At 45.1% G+C, this 23,265-nt stretch overlaps 1 protein-coding gene across 5 annotated transcripts in view; it reads right to left on the bottom strand.

Moving 5' to 3' along the window:
- The window catches only part of TPP2 (tripeptidyl peptidase 2), a 315,654-nt gene that overhangs the window by 213,198 nt on the left and 79,191 nt on the right, over positions 1–23,265 (bottom strand). For all 5 annotated transcript variants that reach the window (XR_003857142.1, XR_003857143.1, XM_029604520.1 and 2 more), the window contains exons 9-11: positions 12,678–12,805; positions 3,927–4,026; positions 3,176–3,324 (exon numbers count right to left, since the gene is read on the bottom strand). Coding sequence is in view for 3 of the 5 variants with exons in the window: in XM_029604520.1 (XP_029460380.1) it covers positions 3,176–3,324; positions 3,927–4,026; positions 12,678–12,805 (377 nt within the window). In the remaining 2 variants the exon portion in view is untranslated. The remainder of the gene's footprint in view (positions 1–3,175; positions 3,325–3,926; positions 4,027–12,677; positions 12,806–23,265) is intronic.

Here is a 23,265-nt window from a genome sequence, read left to right as displayed (position 1 = left end):
AAGGGTCTGAGGGGAGACCCTCAGAAGCATTGGAGGATGACTCCATGGTGTCAACCCCCCAGGGGTCATAGGGACCATCATCCTCATTGAAATCAATAGGGGACGGGGCCCTAGGCACTCGGCCTTTGTCCAGAGGTGCAGGAACTGGTGGAGCTGGACAGGAAACTGCAGGCATCAGTGTCTCAGCCAGCCTCAGTGGAGCTTCCTCCTCTTTAGAACTGGCCACAACCACCAGATTGGCAGGGGAAGGCTGCGGTGCCCCGATGCCAGCCCAGGAACTGATGCCAGTTGGGACGGTAACGTGCCAATCAGCGCACTGAACTTCTCCAACCGTGGTTCCAGAACAGATGGTACCGGCTCCAGTGCTGTTGGTGCCACTGGACCGATGTCTCATAATGCGCACTCAACCACCAGTTTGACTCGCTGCTCGAGCTCCTCCTCAAACATTGCCAATGTCAACACTGACTGGGAGGAAGGAGGGGTGCCCAGATCCTCTTTGGAACCTAGAGGAGGATCGATGACTGGCACCAGGACTGGTGGAGACAGTTGTGGATCTCCAGAACTGATGGCGGATTGGCTCTCCTTGCTGCGGGATCACTTCAGGGGCATCACAGCATGAGCTGGCACATCCCCTTGCCCAGCACCATGCATAGACGGACACCAATGCCAATGCTTCTTCAGCTTCCCTCGATGCTCAGCACAGTCTTTCTCCGATGCAGAGACCAAAGATGAGGAACCAGACATCCTTGTCCTGGGGAGCTCAACTATGGCCGATCTCCAGCACCCCTATTTGTCGATAGTACCACCAGTCCTGCCAATGTTGATGGCTCAGTGTCCATTGGTGCAGCACCATGATCCTTAGGTGCCAATGCCACTGATGCTGATGGCTTAGTATTCTTTGACCCGAAGAGAACCTCTATCTTGTCAAGATGAAGATAATGTCCTTTGGGGGTCATCAAGGTGCATTTGGGGCCCAGATGTTATGCGATGCCCCCAGGCAGAGGACACATTCATCATGGGGATCCGTGATGGACATGGTCCTTGGGCACCAAGAACATCTCTTAAACCTGGACACAGCCATGACGGGACACATAAAAGGGAAGAAAAATCAATCTCAATGGTGATAGGCCTCAACAGCCAATGGACACTGAAGCACTGCCACTGCAGGTAATCAACCGTGAAAGAAAACTTATCAGAAACGTCGAAAACCCTGACTAGGTACTGGAAAGCACTGAGAGGGACCCTGGCGAACACCGAAAAGAAAAAGCCCATGAAAAACACGAGAAAGGAGAAAAGACTAAAAGACTAAAAGGCTAAAAAAAAAAAAAAAAAAAAAAAGAGAGACTGGAGAGGGAACCCGTGTAGACGCACAGTATAGGGCATGCTGGGCATACTCAGTGTGCCAAGTCAAATTTCTAGAAACCTTAACATAAGTTTTATGTGTCGGGGATCCATCTGATGTCACTCATGTATGAGGACTACCATCCTGCTTGTCCTCTGAGAAATCATTAATCTCTGATGCCTATATATCAATGCTGCAGAACCCTTTGCAAGCATTGGGAAGGAGGAATGGGAAGAGCCCCTACTTCTGTGGTGCCTACCAGTGCAGAACACTGCAGCAGACAATGCAGCTCTTGGGTCCAACAATACTGATGCCACCTATGCTGACACAGGAGTTGGGAGAATTAAAATTAATGGCCAGGCAAAATAAACAAACATGGCACACTCTCAAGAGTCTCAAACTCCTGGAGGACATCATCTGAAATGTGCGACTAAACAAGATGCTGTGAGCAACACAGAAGCAATGTATAGAGTCAGCTTGAAGCTCTGTTATAGACATCATGCAACAAAGGAGTCCATGTTTCTTGAAGCCGCTGAAAAAAAAACCTGATAGTGCAAAATATGATGCAATTCAGCTAAACATTACTTGATACCATAAAGAACAAAGAAGACTACAATCTGATCAGCTTGCAATGTGTAATAATGCAAAGAAAACTTCAAAATATCTAATAACTAACTAGGGCTATAAAAGGGAGGAAGCAGTCTGAAGGTGCATGACTGAGGTGGCCCACATGACCAAAAAAAAAAAAGGCTGAAAAATAGAAAATATTCAAGGCAGAGAAGAGTCATGGATAAAAACTGACTGAAAGGGACCATCCCAGATACACTCAGCGGGAGCTCTGTGAACTTCTAGAGAAGAGATCTGTCTTGGGCTCAGTTAATGTCACCTGCTGGTTCTCTGACCAAAACATGACCTGGGATAAAGCTGTGAAGATTAGATTGCTTCAAAACTTACATTTTTGTATCAACAGGCAATTATAGTACACACTAACATTGCTACCTCTTTATTTTACATTGTTTTATTTATTTATTTTAAAAGATGTATAGCCCACACAATCCCATGTACTTGGTGGGCTACAACTGTACATACATAATAAAAACAAATATAAATAAAATATCATTTAAAACATTAAAACCTAATTAGATCTAAAAACTATGAAGCATAATAAATGATGAAAAAATAACTACGCTTTTAAATAACCAGGACTGGCAAATAGCACAGACATATTAAACCATCTTTGTACAATGCTGCATACATCTGGCATGCACTAGACAAGCGATGGCTCTGGAATTTGTTATCCATGCTGGTACAAGAAGTTATGTGATCCATCCATGTGGTTTACTGCACCTGCTTGTGATCAGAAAATCATACTTTTCACTAAATACAACTCTGAGCAAATATTTTTGAGAAATTATAAACTATTCTAGCTTACAAGAGAAAATTATGCAGGCCAATTAATTAACAGCAGACACAGCAGAAGAAAACATCACAACATAACTGTTGTTAATGGTCAGGTATCTCAAATGGTTGCCATGCTCCCTGCCTGGAATGCAACTGCTATTACAAAATAGATTACAAAATGGATATCACCTTCCTTCCTTTCTATTTTACAAATTAACATCTGAGAAAATTCTTTCAATTGTCTAGCAGCACACATGGTCCTGCTCTTGTAGCTTCTATAATGTCCGTTATTTTCAATTTCTTGTGCATTAAATATCAAATAACGCACCTGGAGACTAAGTCTTACTTGCTGAGCTACATGTTCAGTTTCTAATACGTTTTAAATGTCCAAAACTAGAAACAGTATTACTATTTTGCACATTCAGAGGTTACCTGACAGAACTAGAGCAATGCCTCCACAAGCATTAGGTGAAGACATGGATGTGCCATTCATGAGCTGGGTTCCCCGTAATGTCCAATTAGGCACAGAAGCAATAGCTCCTCCAGGTGCACTGATACTGACTCCAAGAGCTCCATCAGTACTTAAAAAAAAAAAAAGAAAAAATAAAATTAAAGACTTAAAGCCACTAATGAAAATCCTAGAAATCTTCAGATTTCACAAAACACAACAGTTTGAGCCTTTATTTCTGAAGTGTGTGAACTTTTGTACTTGCATTGGATTCCACCTTGTTGTTTCCAGTGATACTTTTAACCAAACATGAAACAGTTTTGATTAGTTTTTCAGACATGCCTTCCAACAGGCCAATATGTTAACCTGAAAAAGGGATACAGCTATTAAAATCTAGTCTTAAAATGCCTGAAATTACTCCAATTCCCCCTGGCATTTCTTTCTGCATCATCCAGAGAATTAACACCTTCCATTTATATACTCGCACTTTGAATATGTATAATTGATATTGTCTCAACAAAAATTTGATATAAAAATATATCACCTGTAACATTTTCATATTTACAAATCTCTCCTCCCACATTGTCTTGAGAATAAAATACGAGGAAACTAGAGGGAAATTACCCCTAAAAAATGTATTTACAATTTATTCATATACACAAGACCCCCACAAGAAACAGTTACATTTCTTTTGACAGTCAGTACTGTATATAAATATACATCATTTTAATATACCTAGGTCCCCGAGATGACCAAGTATACTGATTGGCAGGTAGTTTCTCACGCAGAGAGTACTCAGCAACCATCATGTCAGGGGAAACATAAGCACCAACACCTAAAAAATGACAAAAACAAGAATTTCAGCAAGTGACAAAAACAGCATGAAGATGCCTCATATGGCCAGTGAGCTGCAGTCAGAATAAAGGCTGTAGGAAATAAGCATGGTCTCCAGAAAAGCAGAAGCTAGGTAGGGAAAGAAGTTATTTACTTATATCAGTGCCAAATAAGCCTGCAGAGCTTTCTGGAAAGGCCAGAAGGTATTCAGTTTCTGAGTGAGCCCAAAGAACCCTCACAGAAGACTGCAAAACCATAACCTCTTCTGATGGATTGCTTCCTAGAACTAAGAGAACTAACGATTTTATTACATACCCCCACGCTCAACATACAGCATCTGAAGGCAAGAGAGTGGAGTAATGTGACCTTCTTCTCACTGATTACAAAGTCACAGTCTACAGGAATGGAAACCAGATCAATTTTTCAAAAGGGAGCTACACTTCCCCAAGCTGCTCTATTAACATAAGAACCTGCCATACTGGGTCAGACCAAGGGTCCATCAAGCCCAGCATCCTGTTTCCAACAGTGGCCAATCCAGGCCATAAGAACCTGGCAATTAACCAAACATGATACTAATACCAGTAATAGCAGTGGATATTCATAACGCAACTTGATTAATAGCAGTTAATGGATTTCTCCTCAAGGAACTTATCCAAACCTTTTTTTTTTTTAACCCCAGCTACACTAACTACCCCAACCATATCCTCTGCAACAAATTCCAGAGCTTAATTGTACATTGAGTGAAAAGTGCAGTTGCTTACCTGTAACAGGTGTTCTCCTAGGACAGCATACTCAGCCTGCTACTATCCATGCATCCACACAAGGTTCCCCCCTTCAGTCTCATAACATAGCAAAGCAGATGAGCGAAAAATAAACAAACCGAAGGTGAACCCAACAACACGGGGAGGCGGGCGGGATTCCTGAGGACTATCCTGCTGTCCTAGGAAAACACCTGTTACAGGTAAGCAACTGCGCTTTCTCCAGGGACAAGCAGGATGGTAGTCCTCACATGTGGGTGAGTACAGAGCTCCAGACTGCCCCATTTGACCAGAGAGACCAACAGCGGCCAAAGTGCCAACGGGCACAACACAACTGTGGCGCTGTGGGGAAAAACAGGGGGCAGTCTGGTCCCACAAGGAGAGACAGTTGGGTTCAGTTCTACAATAGGTTGCGCACGACAGACTGACCAAAAGCACCGTCCTGACAGCTATCCCTGTCAAGGCAGTAGTGAGCTGCAAATGGTTGCAGCCCGGCAAATTTCTGCGACGGGGACTGCACACAAATGGGCCACTGACGCTATCATGGCCTGCACAGAGTGAGCCTTCACTTTGCTGGCCAGCTGAAGGCCTGCTTGTGCATAGCAGAAGGCGATGCAGTCCGCCAGCCAGTTTGAAAGGGTTTGCTTACCCACCCGCAGCACCCAGCCTATTGGGGTCAAATGACATGAAGAGCTGGGTGGACTGTCTGTGGTTCCTCATGCGATCTAAATAGAAGGCTGGCACCCGATTACAGTCCAGGGTGGGAATGTGACCTTGAAAGAAGGTGGTAGAACAATTGACTGGTTGATGTGGAAATCAGTCACCACCTTGGGCAAGAACTTAGGATGTGTACGCAGGACCACACGGTCGTGGAAGAACTTTGTGTATGGTGCGTATGTAACCAGGGCCTGAAGCTCACTGACTGCGAGCGGAAGTGATCGCCACCAGGAATATGACTTTCCAAGTGAGGAACTTCAGGTCACAGGATTGCAGAGACTCCAAGGAAGGCCGCATCAGTCTCACCAAGACAACGTTGAGGTCCCACGATGCTGTCGGAAGCCGAAGAGGGGGCTTCAGTTGGAGGAGACCCCGCATGAAACGGTCAATGAGGGGCTGGACCTAAACGGACGTACCAGCGACACCTCGGTGGTATGTACTGACAGCACTGAGGTGCACTCTGACAGAACTGGTCTGCAGCCCAGACTCAGACAAATGCAACAGGTAGTCCAGCAGCCAGGGGAGAGGGCACGAGAAAGGGTCTAACCTATGCCCTCCGCATCAGATCGAAAAGTGTTTCCATTTTTGGGCTGTAGGACTTCCTGGTTGAAAGTTTCCAGCATTCAATCAGGACCCGGGAAACATCTTCTGAGAGCTGTAAGGGCTGGAGGATCATGAGCTCAACATCCAAGCTATGAGGGCCAGTGCCCGGAGGTTCGGGTGGCGCAGAGTGTCCTGGTTCTGTGGTATGAGGTCAGGCGCTGTCCCTAGTGGGATGGGCGACCGCGACAGGTCCTGGAGAAGTGGGAACCAAAACTGCCAAGGTCAGGAGGGTGCCATGAGAATTATGGTCCTCCCCGTTCTCCTGAAGCTTCGACAGCATCTTCGAGAGGAGCAGGAGAGGTGGGTATGCATACAGGAGGCCCTGTCCCCAATGAAGGGAGAAGGCATCACAGGCCAATGGCCGTTCCCCGCTACCAGGGAGCAGAATTTGCTCATTTTGTGACTGAGAGGGGAGGCAAACAGGTCTACATCTTGCGTACCCCAGCAGCAGAATAGGCCGGCCGCTACTACAGGGTTGAGGGACCACTCCTGTGGCTGGAAGGACCGGTTGAAGCGGTCTGCCAGCACGTTGAGGTGACTTGACAGGTAGGTCACCCGCATATACATCCCCTGGGAGAGGGCCCAGTTCCAGACTTGTACTACCTCTTGGCAGAGGAGGAACGAGCCCATGCCACCCTGCTTGTTGATGTACCACATGGCGACCTGGTTGTCCGTCCTGATCAGAACTTCCTTGGCCGACAACTGATCCCAGAACGTATCGCTTGAAGCTCTAGAAAGTTTATCTGGCAACGTGCTTCGGCAGGGTCCAAAGGCCTTGAGAGTGTGTAGACCATTCGTGTGGGCTTCCCATCCCTGAGGGGAAGCATCGGTGGTAAGGGTCACCTGGGGCGGCGCAGGCTGGAAGGGAAGCCCACGTTCTAGATTGGGGAGGGCTTCCCACCAGGCCAAAGATAGCTTGAGAGGGTCTGTGACCATAATCGGACCCTAGATTCTGGGATGCCTGTTGCCACTGGGAGCACAGAGCCCACTGAAGGCTCCTCATGTGGAGGCAAGCTAAGGGAGTTATATGGATGGAGGCCGCCATATGGCCCAGCAGGCGAAGCAGTAGACGGGCTGGCACCCTCCTGCTGTTGCGGATGAGGATGGCCAGTGAGGAGAGAACAATCGCCCGGTCCTTGGGCAGGAAACCTTTCACTTGTGCCATGTCCAACCTGGTGCCTATGAAGTCTAGCTGCAAGGATGGACAGAGGTGCGACTTGGGGAAGTTGATAAAGAACCCCAAAGTCTGCAGGGTATGAACAGTCAGGGCCAGAGCTTGCAAGGCTCCGGAGTGGGAGTCGCTCCTGACCAGACAGTCATCCGGGTATGGGAACACATGGACCGAGCGAAGCCTGAGATAGACAACCGCCACCGCCAAGCATTTGGTGAAGACACAGGGGGCTGATGCCAGCCCAAAGGGCAGCACTTTGTATTGAAAATGTGCCTTCCCCACCACAAAGCGGAGGTACTTCCTCTGGTTGGGGACAATCTCAATGTGTGAGTATGCCCCCTTCAGGTCCAGGGAGCAAAGCCAGTCCCTTTTTCAGAGATTCAGCGTGCCCAGACAGACCATCTTGAATTTTTCTCTTACGAGAAACTTGTTCAGTGCCCTGAGGTCAAGAATGGGGGTGCAAGCCACAATTCCTTTTTGGGATGAGGAAATACCTCGAGTAGAACCCTTGGCCTTATTGCTTGCGAGGGACCAGTTCCACTGTGCCCGTTGCAAGGAGATCGGAGAGTTCTGTTTGAAGAATAGCTGGCTGAAGTGCAGACGGTACTCTTGGTGAATGATGGAGAGGACCCAACAGTCCAACGTGATCTCTTCCCAGCACCGGGCGAAGCTGAGGAGCCTGCCGCTGACTGGGGGATTGGGCGCCAGGGAAACTTCCAGCTGGCTTATGCTCCCTAGCTGCCAGTTAAAAGCCCGTGGCTGGGACTTGCTGGGGCGCCGGTTGGGGTCTGGGGGCCCGCTGCAGGTGGGGGCAACCCCTGGAACCGGTTCGGGGCGTGCAAATTCGAGCGGCTGGAGGGCAATACTTCCTCCGGCAGCAGAAGGGTTTACAAGAACCTTGCCTGGATGATTTCCTGGCCGAGGAGGGCCCTTCTGAGGGACTAGCGGATAGCTGCTGGAGGGTATCGTGATGATCCTTCAGCTGTGCCATCACATCCTGGACCTTATCCCTGAACAGATTCTCGCCTGTACAAGAGAGATCGGCAAGCCTATTCTGGACCTCCTCCAGCTGGAGGTCCGAGGCTCGTAGCCAAGTCATCCGTCTGGTGCCAAAGCCCATGGCGGCTAAGTGGGCTGCAATTTCAAAAACATCATAGGTGGTATGCACCTTATATTTTCCTGCTTCCAGACCTAGTGAGGTAATGGCGGCAAGCACTTCCTGCTGTTGCTGGGGAAGGCCCTTTGCAAAATCCTGGATTTGCTTCCAGAGATTGCAGTTGTACTGAGTCATGTAAAGTTTGGTAGGCCGCGATGCAGGCAACCAGAATGGCGCCTTGGAAAATTTTTTCTCCCTGTGGCGTCTAGTTCCCTACGCTCGCGTCCCCAAGGAGCAGAGGCATGGATACGGGAACGCCGGGCCTTTTTTAAGGCAGACTCCACAACCATTGATTGGTAGAGGAGCTGTCTCCCCTCAAACCCCAGGGCCTGTTGCACATCGGCCTGTTAACTGGAGAGACGGAGATGGGGTGTTCTCACGTGCGGAGGAGTTCCTTAAAAATATCGTGGATCGGAACTGCCACGATCTCCTTAGGAGCATCGATGAACTGGAGGACTTCCAGCATCTTGTGACGTGTCCCCTCCTCCGTGAGGAGCTGAAAGGGGATGGCTTCAGCCATAGCCTGACAAATCCAGCGAACGACAGGTCCTCAGGTGGTGAATGGCCTCTGGAGAGGAAGGCTCCAAGAAGGGTTTGTCAGAGTATTCGGAGGACGAGTCTGTAGAGTCATCACCCCAAGGGTAATAAGGGACCCTCATCCTCACTTGGGCCCGGGCGTCGAGGACGAGGCATCACCAGCTCATCCTCAGGTCCCCGAGGTGGGGAACGCCTCTGTCTACTGGGGGCACCGGAGAATGGGACCTCCAGTGAACAGTGCCGCTTCGTTGGTGGCTTGGTAGCCACCACTGCCGATCCGGAACCGTATCTGGACAGTGATTGGTGCTGGTGCTTCCGGGATCGTTTTCGGTGTTCGGCCCAGTCTTTCCCCGGCACTGAGGAAGTGTATGACCCCAAGGTCTGCGGGAGGAGAGAAACCACTGAGGATCGATCTCCCTCTCCCCGATCCTTGGGGATGCTAGCGAGAAGAATCACGAAAGGGAGTGACTGAGATGGCTTTCCGCGATCCTTGGGCGTCGAAAAAACTGACGCAGGTGTGGAGGATTTCTGGGTCCCGAAAAGTTTCTCCATTTTCTTGAGGCGCTCGATGCCCTTTGGATGTCATCCTCTGCCTGGGGGCCATCATGCGAGGCCCCCAGGCAGAAGATGCAAACCTCATGCAGATCTGTGATGGACATGGTCCACAGGCACTGGGGGCACCAACAAAAACAGGTCGACGCCAAGAAAATTACAGGCGTGCAGTCGATGGCCAACAGACACTGTAGGGTGGAGAGTCAGGAATCGACCGCAAATTCGAAGAAAATGTCCAAAAAAAGACCTACCGTACCAAGTGGGAACCAACCGCAAAGGGGGACCAAACGAGGATCTTAAAAACTCGAGGAATCGAAGAAAAAATGTGAAAAGTTCCATGGACCGCGAGGCAACTGCACCATGGAAAAGAGGAGACTTAAGGGGGACCTGGCGAGGACGCGTGGATAGTAGCAGCTTAGTCTGCTGGCCAAAGTTTCTAGAAACTTTGACAAATGTTTTCTGTGCTGGGCTCCACTGGATGATGTCATCCACATGTGAGGACTACCATCCTGCTTGTCCTAGGAGAAAATAATTTTCTCCAATCTGTTTTAAATGTACTACTTGCTAACTTCATGGAGAGCCTCCCAGTCATTCTATTACCTGAAAGAATAAATAACTGATTCACATTTACCCTGTCTAGACCTCTCATGATTTTACAGACCTCTATCATATCCCCCCTCATCCGTCTCTTCTCCAAGCTGAACAGCCCTAACCTCTTTAGCCTTTCCTCATACGGGAACCATTCCATCCCTGTTATTTTAGTCGCCCTTTCCATACCTTCTCCAGTGCAACTATATCTTTTTTGAGATGTGATGACCAGAATTGTACACAGTACTTAAGATGCGTCTCATCATGGAACGATACTGAGGCATTATGTTGTTTTCCGTTTTATTCACATTCACTAACATTGTTTGCTTTTTTGACTGCCTCAGCACACTGAGCTTATGATTTCAATGTATTATCCACTATGCCATCTAGATCTTTTTCCTGGGTGGTAGCTCATAACATCATGTAACTACAGCATGGGTTATTTTTCCCTATATGCATCACCTTCCACTTATCCACATTAAATTTCATCTGCCATTTGCATGCCCAATCTTCCAGTCTCACAAGATCTTCCTGCAATTTATCACAATCCACATGTGATTTAACTACTCTGAATAATTTTATATCATCTGCAAATCTGATTAACTCACCCATCATATCCCTTTCCAGATCATTTATAAATATATTGAAAAGCACTAGTGCAATTACAGATCCCTGAGGCATATCACTCAACCTTTTTCCACTGAGAAAATTGACCATTTAATCCTACTTTGTTTCCTGTCTTTTAACCAGTTTGTAATCCACGAAAGGAAATCGCCTCATATCCCATGACTTTTTAGTTTTTTCAGAAGCCTCTCATGAGGGACATTGTCAAACGCCTTCTGAAAATCCAAATACATTACATCTACCGGTTCACCTTTATCCATGTTTATTAACCCCTTCAAAAAAATGAAGCAGATTTGTGAGGCAAGACTTCTCTTGGGTAAATCCATGCTGGCTGTGTTCCATTAAACTGTCTATTTGCTCTATGATTTTGTTCTTTAGAATAGTTTATACTATTTTTCCCGGCACTGAAGTCAGGCTCACTGGTTTATAGTTTCCTGGATCACCCCTGGAGCCTTTTTTAAATATTGGGGTTACATTGGCCACCCTCCATTCAACAGGTGCAATTGATTTTAATATGTTACAAATTTTAACTAATAGATCTGAAATTTCATATTTGAGTTCCTTCAGAACCCTTGGGTGCATATCATCCAGTCCAGGTGATTTGCCACTCTTTAGCTTGTCAATCTGGTCTATATTATCTTCCAAGTTCACTGTGATTTGGTTAAGTTCATCTGACTTATCACCCTTGAAAGCCAAAGGTTTTGGCCATCAGAGGTATGGAAGGATACGTGTTGATGGCCCATTTTTAATTTACTCAGAGACCGTCTATGTTGTCACTATTCAATGTTGTCACCCTCTTATGTGGCTGATATATTCTGCTTGCTCTCAGAATTCTGTTCTTAATTTTTCTAACACTAAGCCCAAAATCAATGTATTTATTTTACATATTTATAGTCTGCAATTCCAAAACTTAATTTATCCAAGGCTAGGCTCACTGGTATTTCATTTCCAGGATCATGATAAAGCCCTTTGTAAAAATTTGAATTACCTTAGCAGATTTTACTGATAGGTTGCATATTACCACTGTAAAATCTGCCATTTTATGCTCAATCCACTAGAGCTCAGGTAGTGACATGGGTGGAAGTTTGATAGTTGTCTCCCGTCTATATCTGCCGAGCTGCGACATGGACCTTGCACACTTTTTCCAGGTTTTAATCGTTTGGATGTGCAGACCCGAGAGGATACAGCCTTTTCACGTGCGGTGTTGACTGGAACGCGGGCAGCCTCCCATCCTGTCAGGGAGTAGCTTTGGTACATCCCACTAGTCCTGAATCCATCTGTCTACACACTAGGAAATGGAGAAATTACTTACCTGATATTTTCTTTTGCCTTAGTGTAGCAGATAGACTCAGCTTCCCGCCCTTGGCTGCCGCATGAATGTGTCAACAGCCCTCCTGTGGAGCTCTGGATCCCAAGGGATTGCTGGTAAGTGTTCATCCAGTCCTTAGATTGGGGTACCTAGATTCTTACATGAGTTCAGTGTTTTCTTGTTGGTTGAGTACAGTTATGGTTGCCTGAGTTTAATCAAGTTTTTAATCTTTTGCTAGTCTTTCCACAGTTGCTTTTGAAGAGAATACTGGCAGGTTGGGGTCACTGCAGGAGTATATAGAATGTAACATCAGCTTGTTCCGTCTCCATCTGCTAGCAGGGGAGCATAACTCACTGATCCTAAGTCCATCTGTCTACACGCTAGGAAAATGTATTTTCCCATGTCCCAATATATCTACATCTCTCTTCTTTACATCACTGCCTCTTCCACATATTGAGAAATGCAGATTCTGGGAGCCTGTGCATGGAACTAGGAATATTTCTAGAGAACTGGATTTCGGTCTTCTAACAAGACACCTAAATTTGACCTGCAGAACCCCCCTTTGTTCAACACTCATTCATTGAAACATAAAATAAGTATAAGAGATGCAGAAAATATTCTCTGGGAGTTAACCTACCAATTACACTTGAGGTAGTTCCTCCTGGACATCCTACTGTAGAAAGGCATGGGCCATTATTCCCTGCACTAGAAACATAGATAATATTGTTCTTCCACACAGCTTCATTGATGACTTCACAAATTCTCCTGTAATACACACAAAGACAAATATAAAATAGACTTCACTTCTCCATCATTAAAAATATTATGCTTTCTGAAAGCTCTAATTGTCTTTTTGCTGCATCACAAATCTGTAGCTCCCAGCAGCTAGAGAGCACTCTTCTAAACTTACTGCCCAGCAAGATGACAGCAAAGTTGCTCACCTGTAAGATGTTTGTTTGAATATAATTTACCAGTCACATTAGAGGATCATGTAACTGTGCTCAGTGTTGAATTCACAACAATTAATTGCATCAGTAGCATGGAATCTTCTAGGTGTTTGGGTAATTGCCAGGTTCTTGTGGCCTGGTTTGGCTTCTGTTGGAAACAGGATGCTGGGCTTGATGGACCCTTGGTCTGACCCAGCATGGCAATTTCTTATGTTCTTACTGAAAATTGAAAGTGCTCCTATACTGTATGGTCCTGTGGCTTCCTTTAATTCAATTCATATGGATTGGGAAAAAATAACTCCAAAAAGGGAGTTGAGTGACCGGTGAACTGCTGTCTTTTCAACAATACCTCTGACAGGTAAGCAACTTTGCATTCCCTGAAGGCAAACAGATTTATCTACTCACGCAAGTATGATTCCCTAGTAACTTACACATTTCTCTACTGCAGAGTGACTTCAACAACAAAAGAAAGGTGGAAACAGCAAATGACTATCAATGCGATAATTCTTTGTACAAACCTCTTCCATTTTGATACAAATTCTGTAAATTTGCTAACATCAAATGCAACAAAAACCTTCCAGTCTTGTTGCCATAGCGATGTAATTGATAACGATAATAGCGAAGAGATTTGGACGCTCGCAAGTGTAAAAGATTATTTAAAGCAATACGAGCCAATTCAAGAGAGGCCTTAGCCTCAGGCGTCATGGAGTCTGCATGTAAAAGCTGAGCTGCCTTCAGGCGTGCCGTGAGCCGGAGGATCTCCGCATTTCGTAGCCTATTTTGCCGGGCCACATAAGCTATGATGGCCCCCCTCATCACCACTTTTCCCGCTTCCCATATTGTTCCCGGGCCTACCTCAGGGGTACAATTAGTAGCCACATACTCTGCCCAATTATCTTGCAAATATGTTTTAAATTCAGGATCCCAGTAAAGATCCGGTCTCATACGCCAAGAGAATGGTAAATGGGCCGTGGACCCCCAGCAAAAAGTCATAGTAATCGGGGCATGATCCGTCAGCGCAATAGGTTCAATAGAGGTTGCCAGCAATTGAGGAAAGCAGCATTCACAAAGGAGCAGATAATCTAACCGTGAATACGTGTTGTGTGGATGTGAGTAAAAGGTAAAGTCCCTGTCCTGAGGATGGAGGACCCGCCACGCGTCTATAAGCTGCAGCTCCTGGCAAAGTAGATTAACCCCTTTAGTCCCATCAGCCGCAGAAACCAGTTTGGGGGGTTTGATGTCTATACTTTTGTTTGCCACTACATTAATGTCACCGCCTACTATGAAATCATGGTCCTGGAAATCCATCAACAGACGCAATAAAGCGTTGAAAAACCCTGGAGAGTACACATTCGGGGCATAAATGTTACAAAAGACCACTTTCTTTTGATAGAGTGCCTGCCACCAGGATATAGCGCCCTTCTGCATCCTGACAGGCCCGGGTAAGTTGAAAGGGCAAATGTTTGTGGATGAGGATGGCAACTCCCCTCTTCCGCCTACTAAAGGAGGAATAATAACATTGGCCCACCCAATCACGTCTCAGTTTAGCATGTTCCGCATCTCCCAGATGGGTTTCTTGAAGGAAAGCCACCTGCGCCTTCAATCGTTTAAACAGCGCAGTTAACTTAGTACGTTTTATTGGGGAATGGATTCCGTCTACATTGAGAGATATTAGTTTAACCTGGGTCATGAGAAGAAAAGAAAGACAAGCTTAAGCCCGGAAGCCCCGTAGGGTTCCAAGAAACAATCTGCTGAAAGTCTCCACGGCCTCCCAGCCTAGGCCGCAGGGACTGAAAAAAGGTGAAGCATACAGAACATAGTAAACCCACATTAGGAATACACTTCATTAGAGACCATTCTATATCCCCTTGCTCACTCACCCCCCCCCCCCCTGACATTCACACTCACTGAACCCCACAAGCATACCAAACATACCAAAGCCCACCTCAACTCCCAGGAGCGGGGTCCCGACGTGCTGCTACAAGTGTCGGGGGTCCCCCACCCCCAGCCCCACCCTTCCCCCCGTCCCCCAACCAAGACCAAGTGCTCCCTGCAACACATCAACAATGCCCAAACATCGGTCCCCCATGAGAAGTTAGATCACTTCACGGTCCTTATGGGGGATGTGAGAAAGTCAGTATACCACTGGGCAGAAATCGAACGCAGCAAACAGCTAACCAGCAGACCAGTGTGTTTTATAATCAGAGTGATCTGGCACTGAGGTCAGTCCAAGACACATAGAGGCAAAATAATCCATCCAGGGGCCAAAACAGTCCTCAAGATCAATAATGGAGTCGGATCAACATCTCCCAGTTTAAAGAGCTTCTGCTCACTCAGCAGCGCCGGGCGGAAGCGATGCCAAAAATCTGTCCGCTTCAGCTTTGGAGAGAAGAAACGTGATTTGGTTATTATGATGCACCCTCAACTTTGCAGGGTATAACAGGGCAAACCTAATGCCACGCTAATGGAGTGCCGAGCAGGCCGGAGCCAACAGCTTCCTTTGCGCTGCTGTGCCAGCAGAAAAATCATTAAATAGCAGCAGCCTGCTACCAGAATGCTCCAATTTCTCCTGCTGTTGGTACGCCCTGAGAAGTTGGGTTTTATGGTGCCAATTTAATATGCGGGCCATAACGGGCCTCGGCCGGCCTTGTCCCTCCCGCAGCAGGCCTACTCGGTGCACCCGTTCGCATTGCAGGCGCTCTCCCGCCAAGTCCAAGCCCACCTGGTTAGGGAGCCAGTCCTCAACTATGGAGCGGAGTTCAGCTTCAGTAACTGATTCGGGCAGGCCGATGATTTTTAAATTATTCCTCCTTCCACGATCCTCCTGTTCCTCCATTTTAGCTATCAGGTCTTTTTGCTGGTCATGCAGCTCATCCACGTGGCGTTCTGAGGCAGCCATTCTGTCACCCAGATCTGAGAGGGTGTGTTCAGCAACGTCCAGCCGCTTTGAGTGCCCTTCAACAGCCGTTTTTGTGTCTTCTATTGCAGATTGCAGTTTAATCAGCCGACCGTCCAAGGCCTCCGTAACGCTGTACGAAATGTTTTGTAGGGCTCCCTCCGAAATTTCTGCCAAAACAGGCTCAGCAGGGGTGGGTGTCTCCGCCATCTTGGCACCACGTGGTCTCTGTAGCCGGCGCTCTGTTCTTCCTCGAGTGCCGGTGCGGCACATTCCACGCCTGGCAGGCACGGAGGCGTGATTAGGGGCACTTCCCACAGCGGTCGGGGGAATCCGAGGGGCCCAAGGCAACGTCAAAAGTGAGTAAATTCGCTGAAGTTTGAGTGGGGCAGCGGAGCTCTATCCCCCTGCTTCCGTCTCGGCTTACGTCATCGCCGGAAGTCTACTGACTGTTCTTATGACTATGATTTACTTAGCACTTTTTACACTATTTTATAGATTAATTTGTATTTTTAATTGATGTATTAATTGTTCTTAAGACAATAGTTTGATATTATGCTTTTATGTTTCTATTACTGTGTTCTTATTATTTTGGGTTTTTTATATATTTTACTGGCTTTGGCTATTGCCTTATCACATGACTTTTCCACCTTCAGATCGTCAAACACTATCACTCTAAGATCCCTCTTCCCAATCTGTGCACATCAATCTTTCACCCCCCATCACAAACTGTTCTTTTGGATCACCAAACCCCAAATGTATGATTATGCACTTCTTGGCATTTAATCCCAGTTGTCAAGTCTTTGACCACTCTTCAAGCTTTCTTAAATTACTTTTCATTTTCTCTACTACTTCAGGCATGTCCACTCTGTTGTAGATCTTAGTATCATCTGCAAACAGATAAACTTTATCTTCTATCCCTTCCGCAATGTCATTCGCAAAGATATTGAAGAGAACCAGTGCCAAAACCGATCCCTGTGCCACTCCACTTAACACTGTTCTCTCTTCAGAGTAGGTTTTATTTACCATTACACGCTGTCCCGTCAGTCAACCAGTTTAAAGTCCGCTCCACCACCTTAGCACAGAGGCCCAAGTTTCTCATTTTATTCATGAGCCTCCTATGCGAGCCTTACCAAACGCTATGCTAAAATCCAAGAAAATCACATCAAGCACTCTACCTTGATACAATCTAGTCACCCAATCAGATTTGTCTGACAGGACCTTCCGCTGCTGAATCCATGCTGTCTCAGGTCCAGCAACCCACTAGTTTGTAGATAGTTCACTATTATTTATTTATTTTGAATTTTTATATAACTGACATTCCTATAAAGAATACAGATCACACCGGTTTACATTGGAATAGAACTTTCGCTGGGAGGCGATACATTAAACAATGAACATTAGCGAATTCTAACATTCAAAAACATATTTACTTCTATTAATTTTGCCATCACTCAGGTAAGGCTATCAGGCCTGTAGTTTCTAGCATCCTCTCTGCTACCACTCTTATGAAGCAGAACTATCATAGCTCTTCTCCAGACACATGGCACCATTCCTGTTTCCAGGGATCTATTGAATAGGTCTTTTAGCAGACCTGTCAGCACATCTCTTGAGCTCCCTCAGTATCCTGGGAAGTACCTCATCTGGTCCCATGGTCTTGTCTACTTTCAGTTTTCTAGCTCTTACTATATATATACTCTTCTGTAAATGGAGTTTTGTCTATTCCACCTCCATCTACAGTCTTCTCAACGGCCTTCGTTCGTGCATAAAATTATTTTGTTTAATATTTCTGTCATTTCTTCGTCTCTCTCCACACATTGCTCCTCGTCACTTCAAGCCTCCCTTCTTCCTCTGATATATCTGAAAAATATTTTGTTACCTCGCTTTACCTCTTTGGCAATCCTTTCTTCCCCTTGATTTTTTGCTTTCCCGATTTGTCTCCTAGTTTCACCAGATATTCTTCCCTCTTTTAGGGATCCCTTATACTTCTTGAATGATGTTCTTTTTGCCTTTATTTTTTCAGCCACCTCCTTTGAGAACCATATCTGTTTCTTTTTCCTCTTACTATTGTTTACTTTCATAACATATAGATTTATTGCCTTTGAATTAGCTCCTTTTAGTTTGTCCCACTGTTGTTCCACCTCACCCATTTTCTCCCAGTCACTTAGTTCTTCCTCCAGGAACATCCCCATTTTGACAAAGTACGTATTTTTGAAATTCAAAACTCCATCTTCGAGAGACTTCTCTATATCTTATTTATGATATCAAATCATACATCTGATGATCACTGGAAATACTTGGAGTAAAATGTCTAAAAGGGATGTAGTCACCCAATGCACCTTCAACATGATCAAATGTCATAAAAGAAAGGTGCATCTCCTGGGAGATTCAGTCACCAGAGTAATCAATTTGGGAACTCAGTTAAATGCCTTCCAAGATCTTCAGCTAACAGAAATGCAAACCAAGTGGTCAATGCTATTATAGAAGAAAGCAAGAACTCTGATATCAATGTTATTTACTATTGGGGGAACAATGACATTGCTAGAAAGTGTCCATAAACTTCAGAAAGATTTCCAAAATCTAGGGAAAAAGATTAGTCACATGGCAAAGACTATTGCCTTTTCAAAGTATTACCTATTCATGGAAAGGGAAAGGAAAGGCTATGCCATAAAGATAGTTTCAATGCCTGGCTCAAAACTTGGTGTAACGAATGTGGATTTGGATACACTGGAAGCTGGGGCCCTGTATGGAACAATAAAATATGATAGGGTAATGATGGTCTACATTTGTCAAAGGCAGGAAAGAGGAGGCTAAGTGAAAATGATTATCATACATTATAAGGCATTTAAACTAGGGAGCATGGGAGTCACGTGATGTGGTGATCTCGGCTGGAAGCACACCGACCGAGCTCCAGACATCTCACACATTTTTGCAATTTGGGCAATTCTGTTTTCATCCACAATTTACTGATCAGTATTCCGGGGAATTGCCCATCCATACAGAGGATCAGAGAGCAGTTTCAGAAGAGGCATGGCGACCAAATTACAAAGAAAAGAGAAAAAGGCGGCGAAACGGCCTGAACCTAAAATGGTGCCGACAACTCCAGAAAATCCGGAGCTCCTGGGGGAAGAATCTCTAGAAGATAAAATCTCCCAAGTGGTTATTGTAGCACTCTATGCACATTTACACCAGATATCGGAACAGATTGCCAAGGTACGTTCCTCTTTATTAGAAATGGACAATCAGTTGGAACGTGTGGAAGGCCGCACCACGTTAATAGAGGACAATGTTGGAGCATTGGAATGCTGAATGACAGAGATGGAAAAAATTGTGAAAGCCCAGGATGACAAGCTAGACGAGCTAGAAAATCATACTCGTAGAAACAACCTACATTTTGTAGGCTTCCCTGAAGCCATTACTGATGCTGAGCTCCCTCACATCTTGGAAACCTGGCTGATGACACAGATTCTGGACCTACAGGCCTGTATTAGGGGCCTAATAGAGCGTGCACATCGATTGAGTACCCAACAAGCAACTACCCCCCATAGATCGAGAGTGATTATTGCGAGACGAATTATGCCCACAAAGCACTTATATTACAGCATTACCGCAAAGAACGGGAAATGAAATATGATAAGAAAATTTAAATCTTCCAGGATTTTTCTGCGAAGGTGTCAGGGCTTTGCAAGGCATTCACTCCTAGCTGCTAAGAAGATTCAGTTTTCCTTGCTTTACCCCGTGGTTAAAAATATGGCACCAAGGATCACTCAAGATTTTTGATGAGGGCTCACCAACACAAGACTATGTGGACTCTATCTAGCAGGGGAGCACCACACAGGAGGGATGACTAACTCATTGGGCATTCTTTGGCAGCATGTACAGGCCACCAATTGAGTGTTTGTCCTCAGTATGTCAACTTTTGGAAGTCCATGGACCCTACCACATCTGACTAGCTGTGAGTGGCCCTGGGAGTGCATTGGAGGTTTTGTGCGAGATAGGGGCTACTCGATACTAAACATGGAAATTTTGAGCCGATGGTTCATCTGGCTAGTCGATGTTACCTTTTTTCTCTGTTTCTCATTTTTCATATTCTTGTTGTACATCATCATCTGAAAACTATGATCTTCTCACTGTTTGTTTTCCTAATGTGAGACGACTGAACACGTCGTAAGTTGATGACTCCTGATCCCAAGTTTGTACTAGTTGGGGAGGTACAAATCGTTAAGAATGTTTTTCAGATTTCGGGGATAGGGAGGGTGGGAAGGGATGTGCGCTGGGGGTTGAGATGCCAAGTATACTTTAAGAAACCTATCGTAGTGTTACTCCATTTTGAACTTGTTATTCCCTGCGACATATACATACTATGGCTGTTCAGGTGGGAAAGGTTAAGACATGATATGTCAAGGAAACAGTGGGGGTGTTTTACACTGACCTCAGGGTATGAATCTTTACAGCTAGATAAATGGCGGGGACTATAATGACTTGGAATGTTTCTGGTTTGGGGGCGCCCATAAAGAGAGAAAATTTTACAAAGAATACGCAAATTAAGCGCGAAGTTAATTTTTTTTTTTTACAGGCGACCAACCTTACTTAATCCGAAGCAGCCAAACTAAAAAAAAAAAGGGGATTGGGCATGTTTTCTCGGCTGTGGGATCGCTATACTTCTGCACAAAGCTCTAGATTTCAAATTAAAATGGCAGATAGCAGATTCTGGTGGGAGATGTGTCATTGAATTGGGACGTCTTATGGGTAAAGAGGTGACGCTAGCTTCAATATACGCCCCCAATAAATACGAACAATCCTATAAAATATTAAGTCAAGAAGTCCCAGAGTCTCTACATGCAGTGTATGAAGCTATGTGTCAGGAGGGTTGTATGCCAGACTCTATGGCAATGGCTACTATAGTGGTTCTCCCTAAACCAGGGCATGACCCTCTTCTGACGGCGTCTTTTAGACAGATATCTCTGTTAAATCTGGATATTAAGATTTATGCTAAGATTATTGCCAACCGGCTGAAAAATGTGATGTCCACATTACAGAGGGGGACCAGGTTGGTTTTGTGAAAGGGCGCTGATCCACTGTAAACATTCACAAAGTGCTCTGCACATTAGAATATTGCCGACAACACTCTGTCCAAGACCCCCTTTTAGTGGCTTGTGACGTTGAAAAAGCATTCGACAGGGTCGCTTGGAATTTTTTGAAACAAGTACTCCACAGATTTGGATTTCATGGTAAAATCTATGACTATTATCACCGTATTGTATACTAACCCGACTGCAAGAATTCTTGTTAATGGAACTCTCTCTGATGGGTTCCTACTGGGTAGGGGGACTAGACAGGGGTGTCCTCTGTCACAGTTACTTTTCATTCTGTCAGTGGAACCCCTCACTATTGCCCTGAGGTCCCATCCCGGCATAGAAGGCATTCCACTTGGTAGGCACTACTATAAAACCTTGAGGTTTGCTGATGATCTATTACTATTGTTATCTAGGGCACGCACAGCTCTATCCCTTCCACTACAGCTATTTTCGGCGTATCAGGAGGTATCCGGATTTAAATTAAACCTAGATAAGATGGAGGCGTTGGATGTTATGGGCGGCTTGGAGCATAATTGGCTCTCCTTTCCGGTTCAATGGGCAGGGGACAAGATAAAATACCTTGGAATATTCATTCACAAAGACACTCACAAATGGTACTCTGTCAACGTACACTCTGTGCTTGATAAATCTTGACCAAATTGGAAGCTTGGAAAAAACTTTTCCCATTACTCTCTTTGGGTGAATTGCAGTAATTAAAATGGTTATAACTCCAAAAATTCTCTATTTACTAAGTATGCTTCCTATCATACTTAACAAGGATTTAAGACACCTACAACGAGGCATCATGTGCTTTGTATGGCAAGGTAAAAGGGCAAGGCAGAACTATGCCACATTGATGGCCCCAAGGAAAGAGGAAGGTTAAACCTCCCAGACTTTAAAAAAATATACATGGGCGGCAAATCTTCATTTCTTAGGTGATTGGATAAATGGCACTTCCGAATATACGGTGTACCCGTTAATTGTATATATATGTAACCCGGTAGATCCCAAATTTATTTTACACCTAATTTGGGCATTAAAGCTCAATTGGTTCATAATATGAGGCAAATATGGGTGGACCTGCGTAACCTTTTACAGTTATATACACAGGTATCAACTCATTATCCATTAAAAGGAAACCCTAAAGTATTATTTTACTAAACCTTTTCTTGGGGTTTCTCGCTCTCGTTGTCGCAATGGACTTCGGGTTAATTTTTTGACTCCAGCGATGGACTGCCTTCAGACGTTTGGGGACCTGCAAGCCCATTTGGGAATGCAGACTACCAATTTTTTGGGGTATGCACAGCTACGTACTTTTGTGTTCCGACTCTTGATGGGGAGAAAATTCCCTCTGACTAATACATATTTATTTCTTCTCAAATTATTTCAAAGTAAACAAGGTTCCTTGTCTTTATTGTATAAATTCTGTCAGAATGTTACTAAACATGCCATTTTTGACAACCTGGCTCCAAGATGGCAAGTAGATGTTAAAGAGGAACTTGACTCTTTGATGCTAAAAGAATGCTTCTTTTCTACCCCATGCCCCTTGCAATTCGGTTACTTGGATATTGTTTTGACATAAAGAGCTACTTCTCCCCCTTTTCTGTCTCTTTTTTTTTTTTAAATAAATTATAGCCCGGGATGGCCATATCCCAATCTTGAGAATCAGTGAACCATGTCTCGGAAACAACTACAATGTCCAAGTCCGCCTCCACTATTAGGGCCTGCAGGTCTGGGGTTTTATTGCCCAAACTATGAACATTTGTAGTCATAGCTTTCCAGCTGCTCTTCGTAATCACTTTTTATGCTTTTTTGAACTGATTGATTTTGTTTCTTCCGCTTCCTTCTTGTTTTGTTTGTGGATGATATGCCAAATTCATTGGCACCTCCCGCCACCCATGTTCCCTAGTTTTTTTTTTCCCAATAATTTTTATTCACAATGTCATACATCATATAAAAGATATAAAACAAAGCATATACACACTTCAACTGGCATCCTTACAGTAGTTTTGAAATCTTTTCTCCCCCCTTCCCCCCAATCTCCATTCCTCCCTCCCCTCCCGTGACGTCAAGCATAATCAACTCCATAGTGTAGGGAGCATACTAAGTCATCTAGTATCCTTATACATCATCCACTCCCACCAGCATCTTTTAAGCCATATCTTTTGATAATGGGAACAACTTCTGGATGTTGTGTGGAAGGGAGTTATAATAGTTGTACCACATGTCCTGGAAAATCTTTTTTTTTTCTTAGTGGAAAAGTAAAAGAATTGCGATCCATATTCCAGGTGATATAACTCAGTC

Source organism: Rhinatrema bivittatum, chromosome 5 (genome assembly GCF_901001135.1).
Source record: "Rhinatrema bivittatum chromosome 5, aRhiBiv1.1, whole genome shotgun sequence".
In the NCBI taxonomy this organism is placed as follows: domain Eukaryota; kingdom Metazoa; phylum Chordata; class Amphibia; order Gymnophiona; family Rhinatrematidae; genus Rhinatrema; species Rhinatrema bivittatum.
This window is presented reverse-complemented; position numbering and strand designations above follow the sequence as displayed.